General features: G+C 34.2%; 1 protein-coding gene across 4 annotated transcripts; it reads left to right on the top strand.

The window, feature by feature from the left end:
* The first annotated feature begins 2,487 nt into the window (after positions 1-2,487).
* LOC110665190 (BTB/POZ domain-containing protein At1g55760) lies at positions 2,488-5,801 on the top strand. Of its 4 annotated transcripts, none has more exons than XM_058153793.1 (5): positions 2,488-2,729; positions 2,814-3,096; positions 3,639-3,784; positions 4,132-4,250; positions 4,947-5,801. In XM_058153793.1, the coding sequence occupies exons 2-5, from the start codon at positions 3,071-3,073 to the stop codon at positions 5,547-5,549; spliced, it is 894 nt and encodes a 297-aa protein (XP_058009776.1). In that variant the 5' UTR covers positions 2,488-2,729; positions 2,814-3,070; the 3' UTR covers positions 5,550-5,801. The 4 variants fall into 4 exon arrangements, with proteins under 4 accessions (XP_058009776.1, XP_021680896.2, XP_021680892.2 ...); XM_021825204.2 differs by having other exon boundaries at positions 2,490-2,725; positions 2,814-3,142; XM_021825200.2 differs by having other exon boundaries at positions 2,490-2,729; positions 2,814-3,142.
* Positions 5,802-20,477: the final 14,676 nt, after the last annotated feature.

Genomic DNA, 20,477 nt, shown 5'->3' with positions numbered 1-20,477 from the left:
TTAACTTGGAAAACTAAATGAAAACTATGGTGGGATGGTGTGCTAGTATAGCAAATATTGTATCACTTTGTGGGGTGAAGGAAGAACTACTAGTAAATAGCCATCTCATATGCCACACTTGAAGAAATTTGCCTAGATTTTCTTTTAGTTTTTAGCCACTTTTTTCTCCTTCAAACCCTAGACTTAATAAGGTATTTATGAGAAAAAATAAAGATAACCTTAACCTAATATTTTCCAACTAGAAAAAAAAAAACTCATTAAAATTTATCTTAAAAAGGAAATAATGAGGAATAATCATCCCTATGGGCAGCCGGCCATGAGGCCCTCATTATCTTTTATTATTTATTTATTTATTATCATTTTTTAATAATTACAAAGATTAAAAGGCCTTCTGTTTTTTAGTAAGTCAAATTTGCCTCTAAAGCTCACTTTTATATTTATAACCAAAATAATAAAATTCAGTGGATCTAGATATTTAATTTAGCTAATTTAATTATTTTATAGACTCATTTAAGGCAGCATAATTAAATAAAAATAGGCTTTTAGGCACTTTTCATATGAAAAAGCTTTTAATTTCTAAAAATACAATTAAGTTCCTACACAAAAAGTTATTCCTAAAAGAAAATTCTTAAAAGAAAAATAATTAACTAAAAATGAATTTGGCTAATTAAAATTATTTTAGCTATTTCCTAAAATGAAGTTAGTAAACTAAAATTAAATTAGTTAATTGAAATGCACAGAGTGCTTTAGGATTCCTCATTATCTTGTGGTAACAAAGCATGCATTGTGTTTTTATTAATGTTATGGATTACAGAGCTAGGCTGGCCTCCCTTTGGCAAGTGTGTGTGTGTGTTACATGAGTGTGTGTATATAGATAGCTCCAAATTATTTTATTATTCATAGAATTGTTGTGCGTTGTTTGTCATTGTTTCATTTTTATTTTAGAATTGCAATAGAACTAGATAGTTATAAAATTATATTTGTATTTAATATCTAAACTCGCCAAGTAGAATCCCTTCCAGTTTAATATTTTCCCTTACTAACTTCCCTTTTTTTTTTTCCGCAAGTTATTGTATTGTTTAGTTAGTATTTTATATTTTATTTACATTTTGAGAACTATATTATGACATTTATATGTATCATACATAATGAATTTTTAAGGTTAGCATGACTCACATAGTTACCGTATGTTACTAGATTCAGCTGAACCCTCATAATATATTATTTTATGTTTTATTATTTTATATTATATATGTTTGAGTCGTGTTTGAATTTTGAAAACCATAAGGCTTACTACATACTTCAAAGATCTTATATTTATCTAAGTTATAATACTAGTCCAGCCCATAAAATTGAATTGTAAAGCTATTTTAAATTTTAGATGTGCTCTTGTATTTAAACTTTATTCAAGATATTATGATTTATTTGTTGAATTATTAATTTTTAATTTGGGATTGATGTTGAATTTGATTGTTTGTTAATTGTATTTGTTCATTTGGATGAGTTGGTAAATTTGAGAGAGAGAGAAAGAAAGGAAGAGAGAAAGGGAAAGAGGAATTGTAATTTTTTTTTTCAAAACAAACAAATTAGGATTTCATTAATCAAATTCAAATTAATACAAATAGCATATAGAGTAACCTCTTTCTTAAAGACCAGACATAAAATAAAATATCATAGCCAATAGAGTATAACAGAGTTCATCTATCTTAAATAAAATCCTATCTAAATAATTAAATTAAAAAGGTGAATGTGATAAGAAAGATTGATTTTCAATGTGGGTGGATGACTCTTATGGTCTTACATACTTGGTCTGACTATTTAAGAATTTATTACATATAATGAACACAAAAGATATGAAGCACTTATTGAATTGAAAGAACATGCCGCGCTATCAAGTTTCAATGGAAGAAGTTCAAATCTATAAAACAATTGGTCTACAAACTGCACACTGACTTAAAAAAAAATAAAATAAAAAAAAATAAACACCATACAAGATGGAGACGAACATTATAAAAAAAAAAAAAAAACAAAAAAAAAAAAAAATATATATATATATATATATATATATATATATATATATATAAGATAAAACTTGAAAAAAGAGGGATTTCATCGGCCAAAGGCTGGCTACTCCTCCACAAGGGGAAGAAGCCTTTGAGAAAGAGGAGGTGATAACTGATGCAGAGAAACTTAATCAACTATAGATAAGACCGCGTGCTGATTAAGTTATAATTGTAAATTTGATTTAATTATAAGAAAATTCATTTTTTCTTTTTAGATAAAAGGATTATTTAATTGATGAAATTAAAATTTAGATACAAATTAATATAATTATCAAAATAAAAGCATTAATTTATGAATAATAGTAATTAAACAATAAAAATTGCTATTGAATGATTTAATATTTTGAATGCAAAATAAAATACAATAATTAGATAGTTTGCTTCAATGGGCCAATATTTAAAAATACTTTTCCTTCGCACTGGGAGTTAGCATTTAGAATTGCCTCTCAGTGCTCCCAAAATCACCAAATATAAAAATAAAAAAATTCCCAATAAGCATCCAATAAATAATTGCTCTCAGCCTCCCCTGAAGTTTACTGTGTGCCAACAAACGCACCCCAAACTCTCTCTCTCTCTCTCTCTCTCTCTCTGGTCTTGAACAAACTTCACCATCAATGGCGTAAAGCAACACCAATTCCCCTGCGAGGCCCAAACCATTGAAAGCATGTAAACTAATCCATATTGATTTTTATGATAAACATAATACCCTTTTGTGCGTTGGTGCTAATACTGCTGTATTTGGTAGTGCAGTGACCAGAAGCTGAGAAGAAGAAGAAGAAGAAGAAGAAGAAGAAGAGCTTTCAGGGCCCTTTTTTCTCTTTTTTTGGGCTTCTGGGTTTATGTTTATGAGGAGTGAAGATAAAGAGACTAGTAAACCTGGGAAAGGCAAGTGCTTATTTGCTAGAAGGAACGATATTCGATTGCATTCATGAAATCCCTGTGGCTCTCGCTTTCGCTAAGATGAGTGATTCCGCTTATAAAGTTGAAACCACTTCGCGTCTTGCTCAATGGAGAATAGACAATCTTGCTTCCTGTACGTACCGTAAATCCGATCCTTTCAAGATCGGCAGGTGGAATTGGTTAGGTTCTTTTCTTTCATTTCCTTGTCTTGTTTTTCAACTTTTTCATTTATTTATTAGATTTTTATGCATTCGAGTGTATTGTATATGACGTTGATGAGCATTACCCACCAATCTTCTTGATTTCATCAAACAAATTTGCAGAATATAAACCGAAAAATTGTATGCAAATTTGTTCTGTTTCTTTCATTTGAAATTTTGATGCCTTGGCTATGAGCAAGTGGAATTCAATATAGGGATCCTAGAAATGCATATTTTATGAGGTGGGTTTTTAAGATTTTCAATGAGTAATTGTGAGACTGGAACTCCAGATAGGATGTGAGTTATGGTCTATAACAGAGACCGGATGGGCGTATATTCCTACATATGATCCTTTGTTTGGATGCTGATAAATTTTCTTTTTAATGCAAAGAAAGTCAAATATCCCCAAGTTTTGTGGTAATATTTTCTGTAATTTAATACAACCTGAATTTTACCATATTTATTTGGATTGAAGGCATTTGTCAGTGGAGAGGAACCGGGTATTATTTGTTAAATTGTATCCAGAGATATCAAACCTTACCAGAGACAATCCCCCAGCAGCATCATTCATTATTCGAGTTGTTTGTTCTGTGGGAGATCGCAAGGCCTTGATTCATCCAGGTAATGTGTGTGCACGTTCTCAATTAGTTCTTTATTTTACTTCTTTTTCCCAGGATTATTTATCCTAAGTTATGATCTAACAACCAGTACAAAGTGCAAGAACTGACAAATGCATTGACCAATGTCTCTTGGAGAAAATTTTTATTCAAAAAACATAAATGATACTACCTGTTTTATAGGAATTGAAGTTACATTTGAAAGAACTAAAGATTATTACATAAGATTTTTTTTATAGGTTATTAATCCATCATTGATTCAGATTCCTTGTATGTTTTTGATTTCTTGACAAGTTGAATTATATGTTCAATTCTCTGTTTTATTTTTAGTGATTCTGTTTATGCCTGCAGAGATAACAGACAGGCAGCTCAAGAATAAAGACGATTTTGTTTGGCAAATTGAAGCTCCATTAACCGGGAAATTCATCATTGATGTTGAATTTCTTGATTTGAAGACAGCATCTCCAGATGTACGTGCTTACACCTTGGTTACTTTATGCTGATTGAAAAGAATAATTTTCTTCAGACACAACAGATCACAATGCTCCTGTTTCCTGTGACTTTATGTGGTTAAATTGCTTTTTCCTGCACTGTTTGACATTTGCTAATTTGGAAACACAGAGAGAGAGAGAGAGAGAGAGAGAGAGAAGCAATGTTCATTAGACAATAAAAAAACAATGCTTAAATAGCAAAAAAGTTACTTTTTGTGAAAGCTAAAATTCATATGATAATTATTGTGTATACTTTCCTATTGTTGCATTAATTTTCTAACAAAATTAAACTTTTGTAGAAAGTGTCTCCAAGTTGAATCCATTGGAGCTAAAATTTTCTATCTTCTTACCATTATAGAAAACCAACTGGTGAATCATTTTCATCACTCGGGAAAATAGCCCTGTTGAAATCTAGCAGAAAAGAAGGATCTAAAATTCATATGATACTTATCATGTATGCTTTCTTTTTTTTGCACTAGTTTCCTAACAAAATTAAATTTTCTATCTTCAAGTTGAATCAATCGGAGCTAAAATTTTCTTTCTGCTTACCATTGTAGAAAACCAATTGTTGATCATTTTTTATCAGTTGGGAAACTCGCCCTGTTGAAATCTGGTGGAGAAGTAGTGTTCTTTACCTTTATGTTAACCAATGTGATTTTGCTTTTCAATATACAGGGTGGAGAACCGTGTTCCATCTGGGCTGAACGATCTTCAAAAAAGCAATCAAATGCAACAGCTCTTGCATCCCTTGGTCGAATGTTGACAGAAAGCATCCATACAGACATTACAATTAATGCTTCTGATGGAAGCATTGGAGCCCATCGTGCAGTCCTTGCTGCAAGATCACCTGTTTTCCAAAGCATGTTTTCTGATGACTTAAAAGAGAGGGAGCAGTCTACCATAAATATCTCTGATATGTCAATTGAGGCTTGCCAGGCTTTTGTCAATTGCATTTATGGAAGCATCCAACATGAAGAATTTCTTTTCCACCGTCTGGCATTTCTCCAAGCAGCTGATAAATATGATATTGGGGACTTGAAAGAGGCATGCTATGAGAGTCTTTTGGAGGATATAGATACAAAGAATGTACTGGAGAGGCTACAAAGTGCATCCTTGTATCAGTTACCAAAACTAAAGATGAGCTGCATGCAGTATCTTGTGAAGTTCGGTAAGATATTTGACATTCTAGATGATTTCTGTGTCTTCATGCAATGTGCAGATAGGGATCTGATAGCTGAAGTTTTCAACGAAGCTCTCAATGCCTGGAAAGGATTCTAAAACTCTGGTATATCAGAAAAAGGAAAGTGTGTTTAAGTCAATTGTTTTTTAACATGTCCTCATAAGTGGGTGCTTTGAAAGATTGATATGGATAATTTGTTGCCATCAAGATAATTCATTGATCCGAGGAATTTGTTTTCTTCATGTAAATACATATTGGATTTCAGGACATAGACATACTACCCCTGTTAAAGATGATCCTGTATTCATGAATTCTTGATTGCATGAAATGTAAATGATTTATTATTTGAATTTAGATTTCCAGAAGATTTTATAAATTTCCTAGCAAATTGTTGAGTTTATATTTCAGAGCTATATGTTGTTTGAATAATCAGATATGAAAATTAACACAAAACTTGTTTCTAAGAAATTACTGAAACAAAGACTCATAAAAGTCGAGTCTGTTTCGGGTCATTTCCAATTTATCCAGGCACGCTTTAATCAATTGAAATGATCGAAACATATGTAAAATACCGCATTTATTGCATTCAGTAGCCACCTTGACTTTATTCATCATCCTAGGTATTACATTAGTAGAGTGGCCTAGCAACATAACAAACTAACCCCAATAGCAGGGCAGGACAGGAGTTGCAGAACAAGGGCAAGTAAAATGATGAATTAAGCTAAGTACAAAACTCCAATTACAGAAAACAGATAAAATGAAATATATAATTATATATAGAAGTTCAAATCTTCCATGAGAAGCTGGTGCAGCACCATGATGAAAGAGGTCGATGCTCCGCACAAATGATTTCTGGAAGGCAAACTTTTCTGTGGAGGATGCTAAGTTCTGTACAAGGAAGGAATCTATTGAGCATAAGTTTTTCTTTTATGATCGTGCTAGAGGAACCTGATTCACAAGCAGACTAGGTTGCGAAATCCTTCAAACGACTTGGGGAGGATCTAATAGCTAGAAACCTTGACGAATGATACGGGTTGTAAATAAGCAAGTTCCAGATGCGTGACACGTGGACTTCAAATCGCTTAAGAAATGTTGTGGTGAGGAAGAAGGATTTCCCATCAGTGACCATTTGATGCTTAAGTGACTCGTGAGGCATCTCCTTGTGGACGAGCCACTGCTGGCCATGTATATATGCATTTCATGATATCGATGAAGTATGTGTTGGACATACTATTGATACGCAGGGTCACTTCTTGTTGCTTTTGTCATATCAGACACTTGTTACTTCTGTTGCTTCTATAATGACATCTTCTTTTATAGGCTTTGAACATGCTTCTTTTAATGGGCTTGGGACATCGTCTTCACGCTAGATATCTAATCTTCCATTAACGCCTTGGCAGTCTCTTATTCTGGCATGCATTAAACATGAGATTGGTAATCTATATCATACTTTCTTAGCCCCTTGGCGGACAGGATAATTGATTCTAATAGACCATATCTTCTGTTACACTGTACAATTTATTGTTATCTCTTTTCACCTTTGTTATTATCTTTTATCACATGTAACAGCTTATCCCTTACTTGTACCAATCTATACCAACTCTTTGTAACAACCTCTTGTATATAAGTACCAACAATCCATCATGAATGGTAGGTTTCTATTCCAAAATATTGTACTTCTTTATGGTATCAGAGCCCATTGGCTTCATAGCCCTATAATTGAAATGGCCACGTCTTCCTCTACTTCCCCTCTAAATTCCTTCTCCTTGCTGAATGTCAATCAATTCTTACCTATAAAACTTACTTCAGCTAATTATGTATTGTGGAAAGCTCAATTGTTGCCTATTCTAAATGGTCACAATCTCACCTCTTATATTTCTACAAACTCATCACCACCTGCACGTCAGCTCAATGACAATACACCAAATCCTGAATATGAAGTTTGGTACAGGCAGGACCAATTGATTCTTAGTTGGCTCTTCTGCTCAATCTTGATTGCATCAAATTATATAGATATTTAAATTTAACATGCATTATATTTTGTTAGCATTTGGTATCCTTTTATGTTTATTTTTCTGTGTCTTCATTATTATTTTAGAAAACATATTAATCCAACTCAATTTATTAATTTTTATATTGTATTAGGTGTTTTTATGTGGTTCTATAATAAAAAACGAGTTTGGAAGAGATTTGGAGGTCAAAACGTGAAGAATATAATGCCAAAAATATTACACGGGCCGTGTAACTTGTCCCGTGTAACTTCCTGGATCCCATGTAACTCTCTGGGCTGAAGAAAACGTGAAAAATGAAGTGGCAGAAATTTACACGGGGCGTGTATCACTACATGGCCCATGTAAAGTCTCCTGATAGCAATTTTGATGCGACTTTTCTTCTCTCAAACTCGATCCGGATGGACTCCTAATACTTCTAGGACTCTGAAATTAGACTTTTTACACCAGATATAAATAGAACAAGTCAGGAATTGAGGGGGACTAAAGAATTTACATCCAAAGAGCAGAATTAACATTCAAGAGCCGATTTACACTAAAGGATGCACCTCAACTTCAAGGGAGGCAAGGGAGAAACAAGATCTGCAAGATTGCTAGAACTCTCCTTTTGGGTTCTTTATTCTAGGCAAGGGAGGCAAGGGATTTTCAGCTGAAGTTCCAAAAGTCCAAGGCTGCAACTCTCCTTTTGGGTTCTTTCACTCTATTTTCTTCTCATGTCTTCTCTTTATCTTTTTATAAACTTGATTGTAAAGCTCACCATGGGTGAGTAGGTTCTTTATTCTAGGGTTAGGGTGTAGCACTCAATTTCATTATAGATCTGGTTTGATTTTATTTAATACATTGGGTATTTTATTTTTTGATTCAATCTCTTGTGATCTTAATGCATGCTATGTGTTGGTATCCACTTAGTATTGATTATAGATACTAATTGAAGGACTGAAAGGTGAAGATTAATATTAGAAAATCAGGATTTTGAACCTACAAAATTTGACCTAGAGATAGACTGATGACCTTTGTAGAGTTCCAAAATTAATCAATCTTAAAGGGTTTTAATTAATTTAATCACCACGAAAGTAGGATTTATATTAATTAAAATACACCTTGAGTGCCTTGAGAGAAGACTTAAGATAACTTAGGATTAATTTCCATCAAAGTAATAATCTTCCATTTATTGAATGAATCAGATTAATTTTATAATCGATTGAAGTGTGAAACCCTAGCTCTAGAATGCCTTTATCTATTAGTATTTTATTTTAGTTAATTATTTAGATTTTATTTCTTTCAATTTAGATATAATTATTATTTCTCTACAATTCGATTGTCTAGATAATTAAAATCACTATACTTTGGTACTCAACACGGTCCTCGTGGGAACGATACTCTACTCATCACTTTATTACTTATTAGTAATCCGTTCACTTGTGGAGTTGTAAAACCAGCGAAACAAGTTTTTGGTGCCATTGCCGAGGACCGGTGCTTCATATTGAGCGATTAGTGATTTGGTTACTCTAGACATTCTTATTTCTTTTATAGTTTATTTCTTGTCTAATTTTATTTTTGCTTGTTTTTCTTATGAGGTACATTGAGATGTTTCATCAACAGGTCTTCACAAGTTTTATTCAACAACACAATGAACCTTTTTACAATGCTTGGAGAAGATTTAATGAATTGGTAGAGCAATTTGCCAATCATTTTCTTTCAAATATGAACTCACTCTCAATTTCTACAATGGTCTGGATAAAGTGGGTAGATTATGGAGCTTGGGCTACCGGTGATCATGTTCTTCAAAGAAACCATGAAGATGCCATTTACTTATTGAATAACATGGCAGATTTTGATTACCATTGGCATTGGGATCCTTCACTGCAGGGTTGGAGTCACCAATACCCTTCAGACATCTATCAACATAATATTTCACATCAACCATTTGAGCTGCAATTAGAGAAGGGAGTGGGACTTGAAGAGGCGATAGCTCCATTGGAAAATTTTGACAATCTTATGATGAACAATGAGCTATCACTCTATGAGGAGGAAACAAATGAACAAAGTTGGGAGAATGAAGAAGCTTCATGGGAATTTGAACCTATAGAAGAAGTTGAGCCTGAAGAATAAAATTCCTTTGAAGATGACTTACCAGTTTTACCATAAGAGCAGGAGTTACTTGAAGAAGAAACTGTACCTGAAGTTGAAGAAAACAACTCCTTTATTGTTGGATGGTCATTAGAAGAGTGCTTACATGAAGATAGATCAGAGGTGAAGGTGGTAGATGAAGAAATTAACAAAACTATCAACTTGAGCTCATTAGCGATGTTTACACATACACCATCAGAAGACCCTTTTTTATCATGGACACCTCTTACATCATCATATGTCCTCCATAAGCTAAAACAGTCCTTTTCCCAAGCATATAACTCTAAACTATGTGTTGTCCGTGCTATGTGCAATGTTGTTCCAAATCTTGCCAATCTTGAGGGTACCACAAATCAAGACCCATATGTGGTGTTACATGACAACTACTATGGGCGAAAACCATTTTTTGATCAGCAATTCTAAAAGGAGTCAAGCTAAAAACCTTAAATTACAGCTTCTTGGGAGGCAACCCAACTTTTAAATTTAATATTTGCATTTTTTTTTCTTTTGTTTATCACCCTCCCAAACTTGATTTCGATATTTGTTCACTTTGTAGGTTCAATAAGCACTTGAGAGGAGCAATGGAGATCAAACTCATAAATCTTCAAGGGAAGGCATGCTTCAAGGGGAAGTATTCTATAACCATTAGCTTTTCCTTGTTATTACATTTATGATGTTGCTCTTGACCTATTTATGATATCTTGATAACATTGAGGACCATGTCAAATTTGAGTTTGGGGGTGCATTTCATGCATTGCATTCATATATCGCATTTCATCACCTTATTATGTCTATATTATATTTGTGTGTCAAAAATCCAGAAAAGTTTTGAAAATTTTTAGAAATTTTAAAAATTATGGACCTTTTCAAAAAGCTTTTAACTTAGAATTCTAACTAAAACCTTGATGAGCTAATGATTGGACTCTCTGGTAAAGAGGAATGAATGTAACTGAATGGGCAAAAAGGCTTCAATATGTTGTTTGTGAAGAAATTAATCACCTAAGTGGAGTTAAACTAGTTAAACCCCTTCATAGCCATTAATTTATCACATTGAACTTTTAAAATTAGGAGAAAATTTTTAAAATACAAGCAAACCTAAATATGCATCACCAGCTCTAGAACATCTCTTTGACCTGTTAAGGCGAAATCCTAGTATATGCTTGATGAAGAGATGATTAAGGCATTTTTTGATATAACCTTTCTAAGCCTTAGCCTTCCTTAATTAAAATATATATATGTTGCAGCCAACTTGAAACCTATATTTATCCCTTAGAATTTATTACTTACCCATATTATTTACCTAGCCCCTAGACTAAACACCTATCCTACCCTTTTGAGGAGGCTAAATGCATAAGTAAAAAGTATATTAAAAAAAAAAATTTTGGAGAGAGGATGTGGAACTCAAGAAAGAGTGCAAGTGTGCAATTGAAATCAAAGAAAAATTTGCCTTTCCAAACCAACAAAAGCAATAAGTTTGGGGGAGAGGACAAAAGGGATATAAATAGAAAAAAAAAAGGGAAAGAAGAAAAAAAAAAAAAAGAAGAAGAAGTCCCAGGATAAGTATTGTGGAAGCATGCTTGGCACTATAAAAAAACTAAAAGCCCCTCCTCTCCATACAAAATCAATAGAATAAACTTAGTATACTTGGTATTTTATGCATACATGTTATCCTCATATTTGCATTCCCTAAAAACCTTTCATTGACAACCAAGTCATTATCCCTTTAGCCCTATTACAATCCTTTTAAAGACCTTTTGATGTTTTGAAAATTGTATGCTACATTAGTGGAGATAGAAAATTGAGATATGCCTATGGAGTTGGAATTGAGTCACTTCATCACAATTATTCGCAATAGAGGCAAATTTGGGAGAGTAAGTGTTTCTAAAGTCTATCATGATAAAACAAGTTATTTGTGACTTATTAATGGCCTTGCATAGAGGAATAGTTAGTTGAAATACCATAAAGGGGGTGAGGTTCTAGTGGGTAACTATTGAGGTCCCTATGACTTGAAAGTGGGAATTGGCATGAAGGTTGAAGAGTGTCTAATTATGTGTAAGTTAAGTTTTCTGTTATGTTTCTAAGTACCCCAATGAGTTTTTATAAAGTTTTAATTTACTTGAGGACAAGCAAATGTTTGAGTTTGGGGGTATTTGATTACATCAAATTATCTAGATATTTAAGTTTAACATGCATTGCATTTTGTTAGCATTTAGTATCCTTTTATGTTTATTTTTATGTGTCATTATTATTAATTTAGAAAACATATTAATCCAACTCAATTCATTGATTTTTATATTTTATAGGTGTTTTTATGTTGTTCTAGAATCAAAGACGAGGTTGGAAGAGATTTGGAGGTCAAAACGTGAAGAATACAGTGCCAAAAACATTACACGGGCTGTGTAACTTGCCCCGTGTAACTTCCTGGACCCCGTGTAACTCTCTGGACTGAAGAAAACGTGAAAAATGAAGTGGCAGAAATTTACACGGGGCATGTATCACTACACGACTTGTGTAAAGTCCCCTGACAGCAATTCTGATGCGACTTTTCCTCGCTCCAACTCGACTCGGATGGACTCCTAATGCTTATAGGACTCTGAAATTAGGTTTTTTACACCAGATATAAATAGAACAAGTCAGGAATTGAGGGGGAAGAGGGAATTTACATCCAAAGAGCATAATTAACATTTAAGAATCGATTTACACTAAAGGATGCACCTCAACTTCAAGGGAGGCAAGGGAGAAACAAGATCTGCAAGATTACTAGAAGGGATTTTCAGCTAAAGTTCCAAAAGTCCAAGGCTGCAACTCTCCTTTTGGGTTCTTTCACTCTATTTTCTTCTCATGTCTTCTTTTTATCTTTTTATAAACTTGATTGTAAAGCTCAACATGGGTGAGTAGGTTTTTTATTCTAGGGTTAGGTTGTAGCACTCAATTTCATTATGGATCTGGTTTGATTTTATTTAATACATGGGGTATTTTATTCTTTGATTCAATTTCTTGTGATCTTAATACATACTATGTGTTGGTATCTACTTAGTATTGATTATAGATATTAATTGAAGGACTGAAATGTGAAGATTAATATTAGAAAATAAGGATTTTGAACCTAGGAAATCTGACCTAGAGATAGGCTGATGACCTTTGTGGAGTTCCAAAATTAATCAAATATCTTAAAGGTTTTAATTAATTTAATCACCATGAAAGTATGGTTTATGTTAATTAAAATACACCTTGAGTGCCTTGAGAGAGGACTTAAGATAACTTAGGATTAATTTCCATCAAAGTAATAATCTCCCATTTATTGAATGAATCAGATTGATTTTATAATCGATTGAAGTGTGAAGCCCTAGCTTTAGAATGCCTTTGTCCTTTGGTATTTTATTTTAGTTAATTATTTAGATTTTATTTCTTTCAATTTAGATATAATTATTATTTCCCTACAATTCGATTGTCTAGATAATTAAAATCACTATAGTTTGTTACTCAACACGGTCCTCGTGGGAATGATACTCTACTAATCACTTTATTACTTGTTAGTGATCCGTGCTCTTGCGGGGTTGTAAAACCAGTGAAACAAATCTTAGAAACTTTGCTTCCTCAAATTGTCGGTATTCCAACAGCACGAAATGTATGGCTTAAACTTGAAACCATCTTTTCCATTGGTTCTCGAACCCAAAATATGCAACTAAAGAAATAGCTCAAACACATTAAAAAGGGAATAGACTCCGTTGATGAATATATGAAACATGCTAAAAATATTTTAGACCAATTGAATGTGTTGCAGAGTGGTGTCACAAAGGATTCACTTGTGAATGATATCATGGGAAGTCTTGACTCTTCATGCTGCCCTTTTATTAGGGCTATTGAAGACCAAAACACACCCATCACCTACGATGACCTGTATTCACTTCTACTTAGTGAAGAGGCGTGGTTGAAAATGGAGAATTTGTCTATTGATTCAACCATCTTGCCTACATCCAATTATGCTAACAAGTCCACATTGCAAAGGGGAGGGAAATCTGGCAGAGGTCATAGACGACAATCCTTTTATTCCACATCAACTCAATCTCGGCAATCTTTTGTTATTGTATGCCACAATTGCAATGGTAATGGGCACATTGCACGTCAATGCCCATCACCACGTAATCAGCCATCACCTAGTGCACTCCCCACTTCTAATTTTGCCGTGGCTCAACCCTCACCTCACCAGCAAACCTGGACAATGGATTCTGGAGCCAACTATCACTTGACTAAGGATGCTGGAAATCTTGCTAATAAACTCCCTATCGCGGAACTAATGAGATAGTTGTCGGAAACAGTAATACTATTCCTATCACTCATGTTAGTTCTTCTTTTGTTCATGTCCAAGATAATTCTTTCTCTCTTAATAATATCATGTGTTGTCCAATTATTCAACGCAATCTTATTTCTATTTCTGCTTTCATTAAACATAATAATGTTTCTGTGGAATTTTTCCCTGACTCTTTTCTTATCAAGGATATCCCCATGAAACAAACTTTGTTCCATGAGCAAAGTAAAGCTGGCCTCCACCATATGCCATTGCAACTTTCCCATTCCATTTCACTAGAGGCAAATAGTGTTACTGTCACACCTTACCCCTCCGTAAGGCATAACATGATCCGTGGTATACCTAATGAATTACCAAACTTCGTCCACTGATAACCCATTAAATATATTATAAGGGATTTTAAATAATTTTCTATGTCTTTTTACAATGGTGAGCACTTTTAACAAGTGTTAACATTTTTTTTACTGAAGTAAAACCAAATAACAAATCTGAAGTATTAATAATTTTTGTAAAAATTTCGGCAGAGTGCCGTTTGTATTTTGAATAAAACAGTCCTCCAAAAACCTGTAAAAAGTACTTCCAATATATTTGTTTAATCCCAAACTCCAATATGGTTCAACACAAATCAATTTTCTTAACATTTGTCAAACTCAATTCAACATCAATTTCCAGTAGTTCCAAAAGCTGAGATAAGAGAAATATATTATAAAATTTTTACAGGCCAGAATAATTTATAACTTTAGTTTACAACTGCTCAAGACCAAGTACAATATATATACATACAGTCACATACATTACAATAAAAATTAAAAAAAAGTGGTACACTCAATATACCGGCAAGAATCCCAAAAGTGTAGCACAAGCAGCCTACTCTATTGCTCTGTATGTCTGTCTACCTGCGATAGTAATGAAAAAGCTATCGTTGAGCCAATGTCTCAATGGTGCACAACATTAAGAAGATGCAATTTAAAACCATAAATAATAAATCATATGAACTTTGGATACTTAAAATCATAATTAAATTCAAAAGACAGAGAATGTCATAAAGAATTAAACTCCATTTCACAATGTCTCAATGAATATCAATAAATCACACACATAGCTTAATCATGATTCCAAAGTCTAATTTGTTCCAAAAGGCAATGGCTAATGAGGAATAACATAGCCAGCTAACAATTATATGAGTACTTATCCTATTCGTCCTCAACAGACATACACCTCAATATTTCAGCCAGAGAGGAAATTTAAAGCTAATTCGTCCTACTAGATAAGCTAGTGAGGAATTCAATCAAATATACATGATAGCCATGGTTCCAAACCATTTACAATATTTTTCAAGCAATAAGTATCCATCAAATTCCATTCAAACAAATTTTTCACAATTTAAGCAATAACATATAAATTATCATAATTTATTTCAATTGAAAATTCAAAAGAAATAACTGTTGTGCACAAATCTCTGATGAGTAGCCTCTTGGCTCTGACTCAGTGGTTCTTTCCCCTTCTCTAAGTCTTTCCTAACTGAAACACACAATTTAAAGTGTTTCAGTACTCAGTTAAATTGTTTCTAACAATAAGGTTTAATAATTAAATTTATTTAATACTATTGCTTTCATTAGTTAAACTATAATGTTGACCTTTGATGCACTCTAAGCAAGTCAATTCTAATGTTACCAATACATCACATTTTATAACCCTTTAGTGTTGGTATATGTTACCAATTTCATTTTTAAGTGTATTGCATTTATTGCAATGTATCAGATTTTGGTATGCTGTCTTGAGCTAGCCGGATGACCTAGTTCCCTCAATTTTTGGGTTCTGGTCAGAATTACAAACTTATAGGTCTATGTCTTATTGAACTTTTGCCACAAATTTTAGGGCATTTGAAGTTTACTAGACCAAGTTATGGTCATTTTACCAATGCTGGACAAGTTGCACTAAATTGGCAAACTTAGGTCATTTCTAATTCTGGCAGTTTTTATACCCGAAATTGTGCAAGCATTTTGACTTGCTTATGATCATTTTTGAGTTTTGTGATCTGTACAAAAGATGTAGCCCTATGTCTAAACTTTCCAATGGTATAAATTTCAGGTCATTTGGGCTTGTTTTGAGTGAGTTATGGCCAAAATACTGATTACTGTTCAAATGGTCAATTTTCAAGTTTGCAATGTCTTCAATCCAGATTTGGTCAATTTTCATGTCACTTTCTGGACAGAATTTAGGTAGACTTCCAACATAAAAGTTGGCACATTTTGTGCCTAGTTTCACCTCCAATTGGCCTCAAACTAATTAGAGTTACACAATTCCATTTATAGCCTAAAACACATACTGCCCTTAACACATTTTTGAAGCATCAACCAATCACACATTCAGTTAGCTACACTTCACTTCCCAAACCTAATTATGCATTTGTATCATGCCACAACCATTCATTACTTTACATTATAGTAACTTTGGGCAGAATATAACCAATTGGCAATGCACCATTTTCACTTCCATTTCACAATATCCAATTCTAAACAATATATCCACATAACACTCCTAACCATTACATATAACTTCCATCATCAAATTACATATATATTCACCACTAAATCATATACATATGTTGCCACTTTTAGTACCATAATTTAAAAAACTTTTCATGAATTAAACACTTTCAATCTTCACCATGAGGCTGCTCAAGTAACACATACACATCAAGCTTCCATTTTAACTTTTCAAACTTACAATTCAAACTATATATATGGTAAATCACTCCTATACATATAAGCACTTAAATCAACACCTCAATCACCATTTACATGTAAAAACAAGCCAAACATTTTGAACTTCCATGGCTGCCGAAAGTTACACCTCCCAGAATTCATCAAACCTCAAAATTTCTTCCATAAATCAACTTATCTCAACACCAAGACAAACATTAATGAAGAAAGGGAGAGGAAATGAGCACTTACTTAATTTGAAGCTCATTAAAAACTCATCAAAACCTTTCTTTCTTGCTCCCTAAATGCTGCCCAAGGTGTATAGATAACTTTTAATGAAGAAATCAAGTGGAATGGAGGTGGAATTCATGGTTGCATGGAGGTCCTTCAAGTTCGGCCATGGAGGAACTTCTTGGGAGGTTTTCGGATGGTTGTTCCAAAGGTTGAAGATGACAGATTTTTTTGTCCCAAATGTGCTATATTATATGTCCACTAATTCCCCTTAGTGAAGCACTAACTTAGTTTTAAGGTTTAATAAATCAAAGTTTCACAATTTACACATTTTACCTTAATTCTTTTACTATTCCTATAATGTACCATAATTTTAATTTTTATGATATTTTCAAAGTTTAATATCATTTATTTTTAATGGAAATTTAAGTCAAAAGGCAACTCGTGGTGTTAAATGACCATAATGCCCTTATTCTGTTTTTATTCCTAATTTTTCGGTAACACCGATTTTTGTCTATTTCTCAATTTTTTATTTTTCTTTATACTAATTAATTAGTTTTTCTTTGACATTTCCAATGTCATTTATACTTCAATAGATGTTTATTTAAGTCTGAAAAATATTTCTCAGGGTTCCCCGCGCTCCAGGGCTAATAAACGGTCCACGCTCAACTTTTTGGTGCGGTCACCCATCGCTATGGTTTTTGGCTCGTTTAACTTCGTTACATTTCATTGCTATTATTTTTTCTTTGTTTTTCTTGTATTTTCCTCTATTGTATTTCATTATTTCATGTCTCCTCATTGATATTTAAGTATAATTCCAGGCATTCTAGCTGTCCAGATAGACACTAGTCACCTGAACAGTAGAACGCACTACCGAATATAGAGGTGTTACAATTCTCTCCCCCCCCCCCCTTAAAATAAATTTCATCTCAAAATTTTACCTAGTTTCAGTCTCTGAACAGCTGTGGGTGCTGTCTTCTCATGTCCTCTTCACGTTCCCAAGTAGCTTCCTGGCCTGAATGATGGTTCCACAGCACTTTAACCAGGGGTATATGCTTACTCCTTAGCTGCTTCACCTCATATGCCAGAATCTCTACCTATTCTTCCTCATATGAGAGGTCTAGATTTACCTCAATCTCTTTAACTGATAGAACATGAGATGGGTCAGATCTGTACCTCCTTAACATGGACACACGGAAGACACTGTGTATCCTTTTTAGCTCTGGAGGTAATGCCAACCGATATGCCAAAGGACCCACTCTTTCCAGATTCTCATATGGTCCAATGAAACGAGGACTCAGTTTCCCCTTTCTGCCAAATCTCATAGTCCTCTTCCAAGGAGAAACTTTGAGGAATACATTATCACCCACTGCATATTCAATATCTCTTCTCTTCAGATCAATATAGGACTTCTGACAGTCTGATTCAGCTTTGAGTCGATCTCTAATCAATCTGATCTTTTCCTCTGTCTACTGAATAATTTCTGGCCCAATCATCTTTCTTTCACCTACTTCATCCCAACATAGGGGAGTTCTGCACTTTCTGCCATACAAAGCTTCATATGGAGGCATCCCAATGCTTGATTGGTAGCTGTTGTTATAAGCAAACTCAATCAAAGGTAAGTGTGTATCCCAACTACCTTCAAACTCAATCACACAAGCTCGTAGCATATCCTCCAATATCTGAATTACAATATCAGACTGGCCATCTGTCTGTGGGTGGAATGCCATGGTGAAGTTCAATATAGTTCCTAGGGCTCTCTGAAGACTACCCCAGAATCTAGAAGTGAACCTAGGATCTCTGTCTAATATAATCGATACTGGCACTCCATGCAATCTTACAATCTCATTTATGTACAATCTGGTCAATCTTTCCAGGCTATAGTCCATCCGGACTATCAGAAAGTGAGCAGACTTGGTTAGTTTGTCAACTATAACCAATACTACATCATTACTATTCTGTGTCCTCGAAAGTCCCATCACAAAATCCATAGTTATCCGTTCCCATTTTCACTCTGGTATTGGCAATGGCTGTAATAAACCAGCTGGTGCTTGATGTTCTGCCTTTACTTGTTGATAAGTTAGGCATTTGGAGACAAAATCAGCTACATCCCTTTTCATGCCCATCCACTAGTAATGCTCTTTTAGCCCTCTGTGCATTTTAGTTCCACCAGGGTGCATAGCAAAAGGAGACTCATGTGCTTCCTTCATAATGATCTGTCTCAATTCCACATCATTAGGAACGCACATTCTGCCCTGATGTAGCAATAAACCATCATCTCTCATAGAGAATTCAAGTTTCTTGCCCTGTCGGACTTTTTTCAGTAGCTTCTGATATTTTTCATCATTTTGAGTAGCTATTTTGATCTGATCAATCAACACTGGCTATACATGCCTTGCAACTACTGTCTGTCCCTCATCATCAATCTCCAAACTAGCATGTTGTGCTTTCAACTCATTTACTATGGACAAAGGAGAAACTTTGAGACTTGCCATAGTCTTGCGACTTAAGGCATCAGCCACCACATTTACTTTCTCTGGCTGATAGTTTATTAAGCAATCATAGTCTTTAATCAGTTCTAACCATCTCCTCTGTCTCAAGTTCAATTCCTTCTGGGTGCCCAAGTACTTCAAGCTCTTGTGACCTATGTAGATGTAACACTTCTCCCCATATAAATAATGTCTCCAGATCTTCAAAGCAAAAACAATAGCTACTAGCTCCAAGTCACGTGTCGGGTAGTTCCTCTTGTGCAGTTTTAGCTGGTGTGATGCATAAGCAATGACATTCCAATCTTGCATCAGTACACAGCCTAACCCATTGTGAGAAGCAACACTATAAACTGTGTATTCTTTACCCAGGGTAGGTAAAGTAAGGATTGGAGCTTGAGTCAAACACCTCTTCAACTCATCAGAACTCTGCTGGCATTTATCCGTCCACTGAAATTTCACATCTTTCCGAAGCAGCTTGGTCAGTGGAGAAGCCAACATAGAAAACCCTTTCACAAATCGGCGGTAGTATCCAGCTAAACCCAGAAAACCGCGAATTTTTGTGATATTCCTGGGTGGGTTCCAATTAAGGATAGCTTCTACCTTACTGGAATCTACTTTGATCCCTTCAACTGACACAATATGTCCCAAGAAAGAGATTGTTTTCAGCCAAAATTCACATTTCGACAATTTGGCGTATAGTTGTTTCTCCCTTAAGGTCTGTAGTACAATTTGCAGATGTCTTTCATGCTCCTTTGCATTCCTTGAATATATCAAAATATCATCAATAAACACCACCACAAATTGGTCGAGGTATGGTCTGAAGAGAGTGTTCATCAGATCCATAAAAGCAGCTAAAGCATTAGTTAACCCGAATGGCATTACTAGAAACTCATAGCGGTCATATTGAGTTCTAAAAGCAATTTTTGGAATACTCTGCTCTTGCACTTTCAACTGATAATAACCAAATCGTAAATCAATTTTGGAAAACACAGCTACACCCTTCAACTAGTCAAACAGATCATCAATGCAAGGCAATGGATAGCTGTTCTTTATTGTCATCTTATTCAACTGCCGGTAGTCAATACATAAGCGGAAAGTGCCATCTCTCTTCTTAACAAATAATACTGGTGCTCCCCAAGGTGACACACTAGGG

This window comes from Hevea brasiliensis, chromosome 9 (genome assembly GCF_030052815.1).
Source record: "Hevea brasiliensis isolate MT/VB/25A 57/8 chromosome 9, ASM3005281v1, whole genome shotgun sequence".
Classification (NCBI taxonomy): Eukaryota; Viridiplantae; Streptophyta; class Magnoliopsida; order Malpighiales; family Euphorbiaceae; genus Hevea; species Hevea brasiliensis.
The sequence above is the reverse complement of the archived record's forward strand: the minus strand, read 5'-3'. Positions and strand labels throughout refer to the sequence as shown.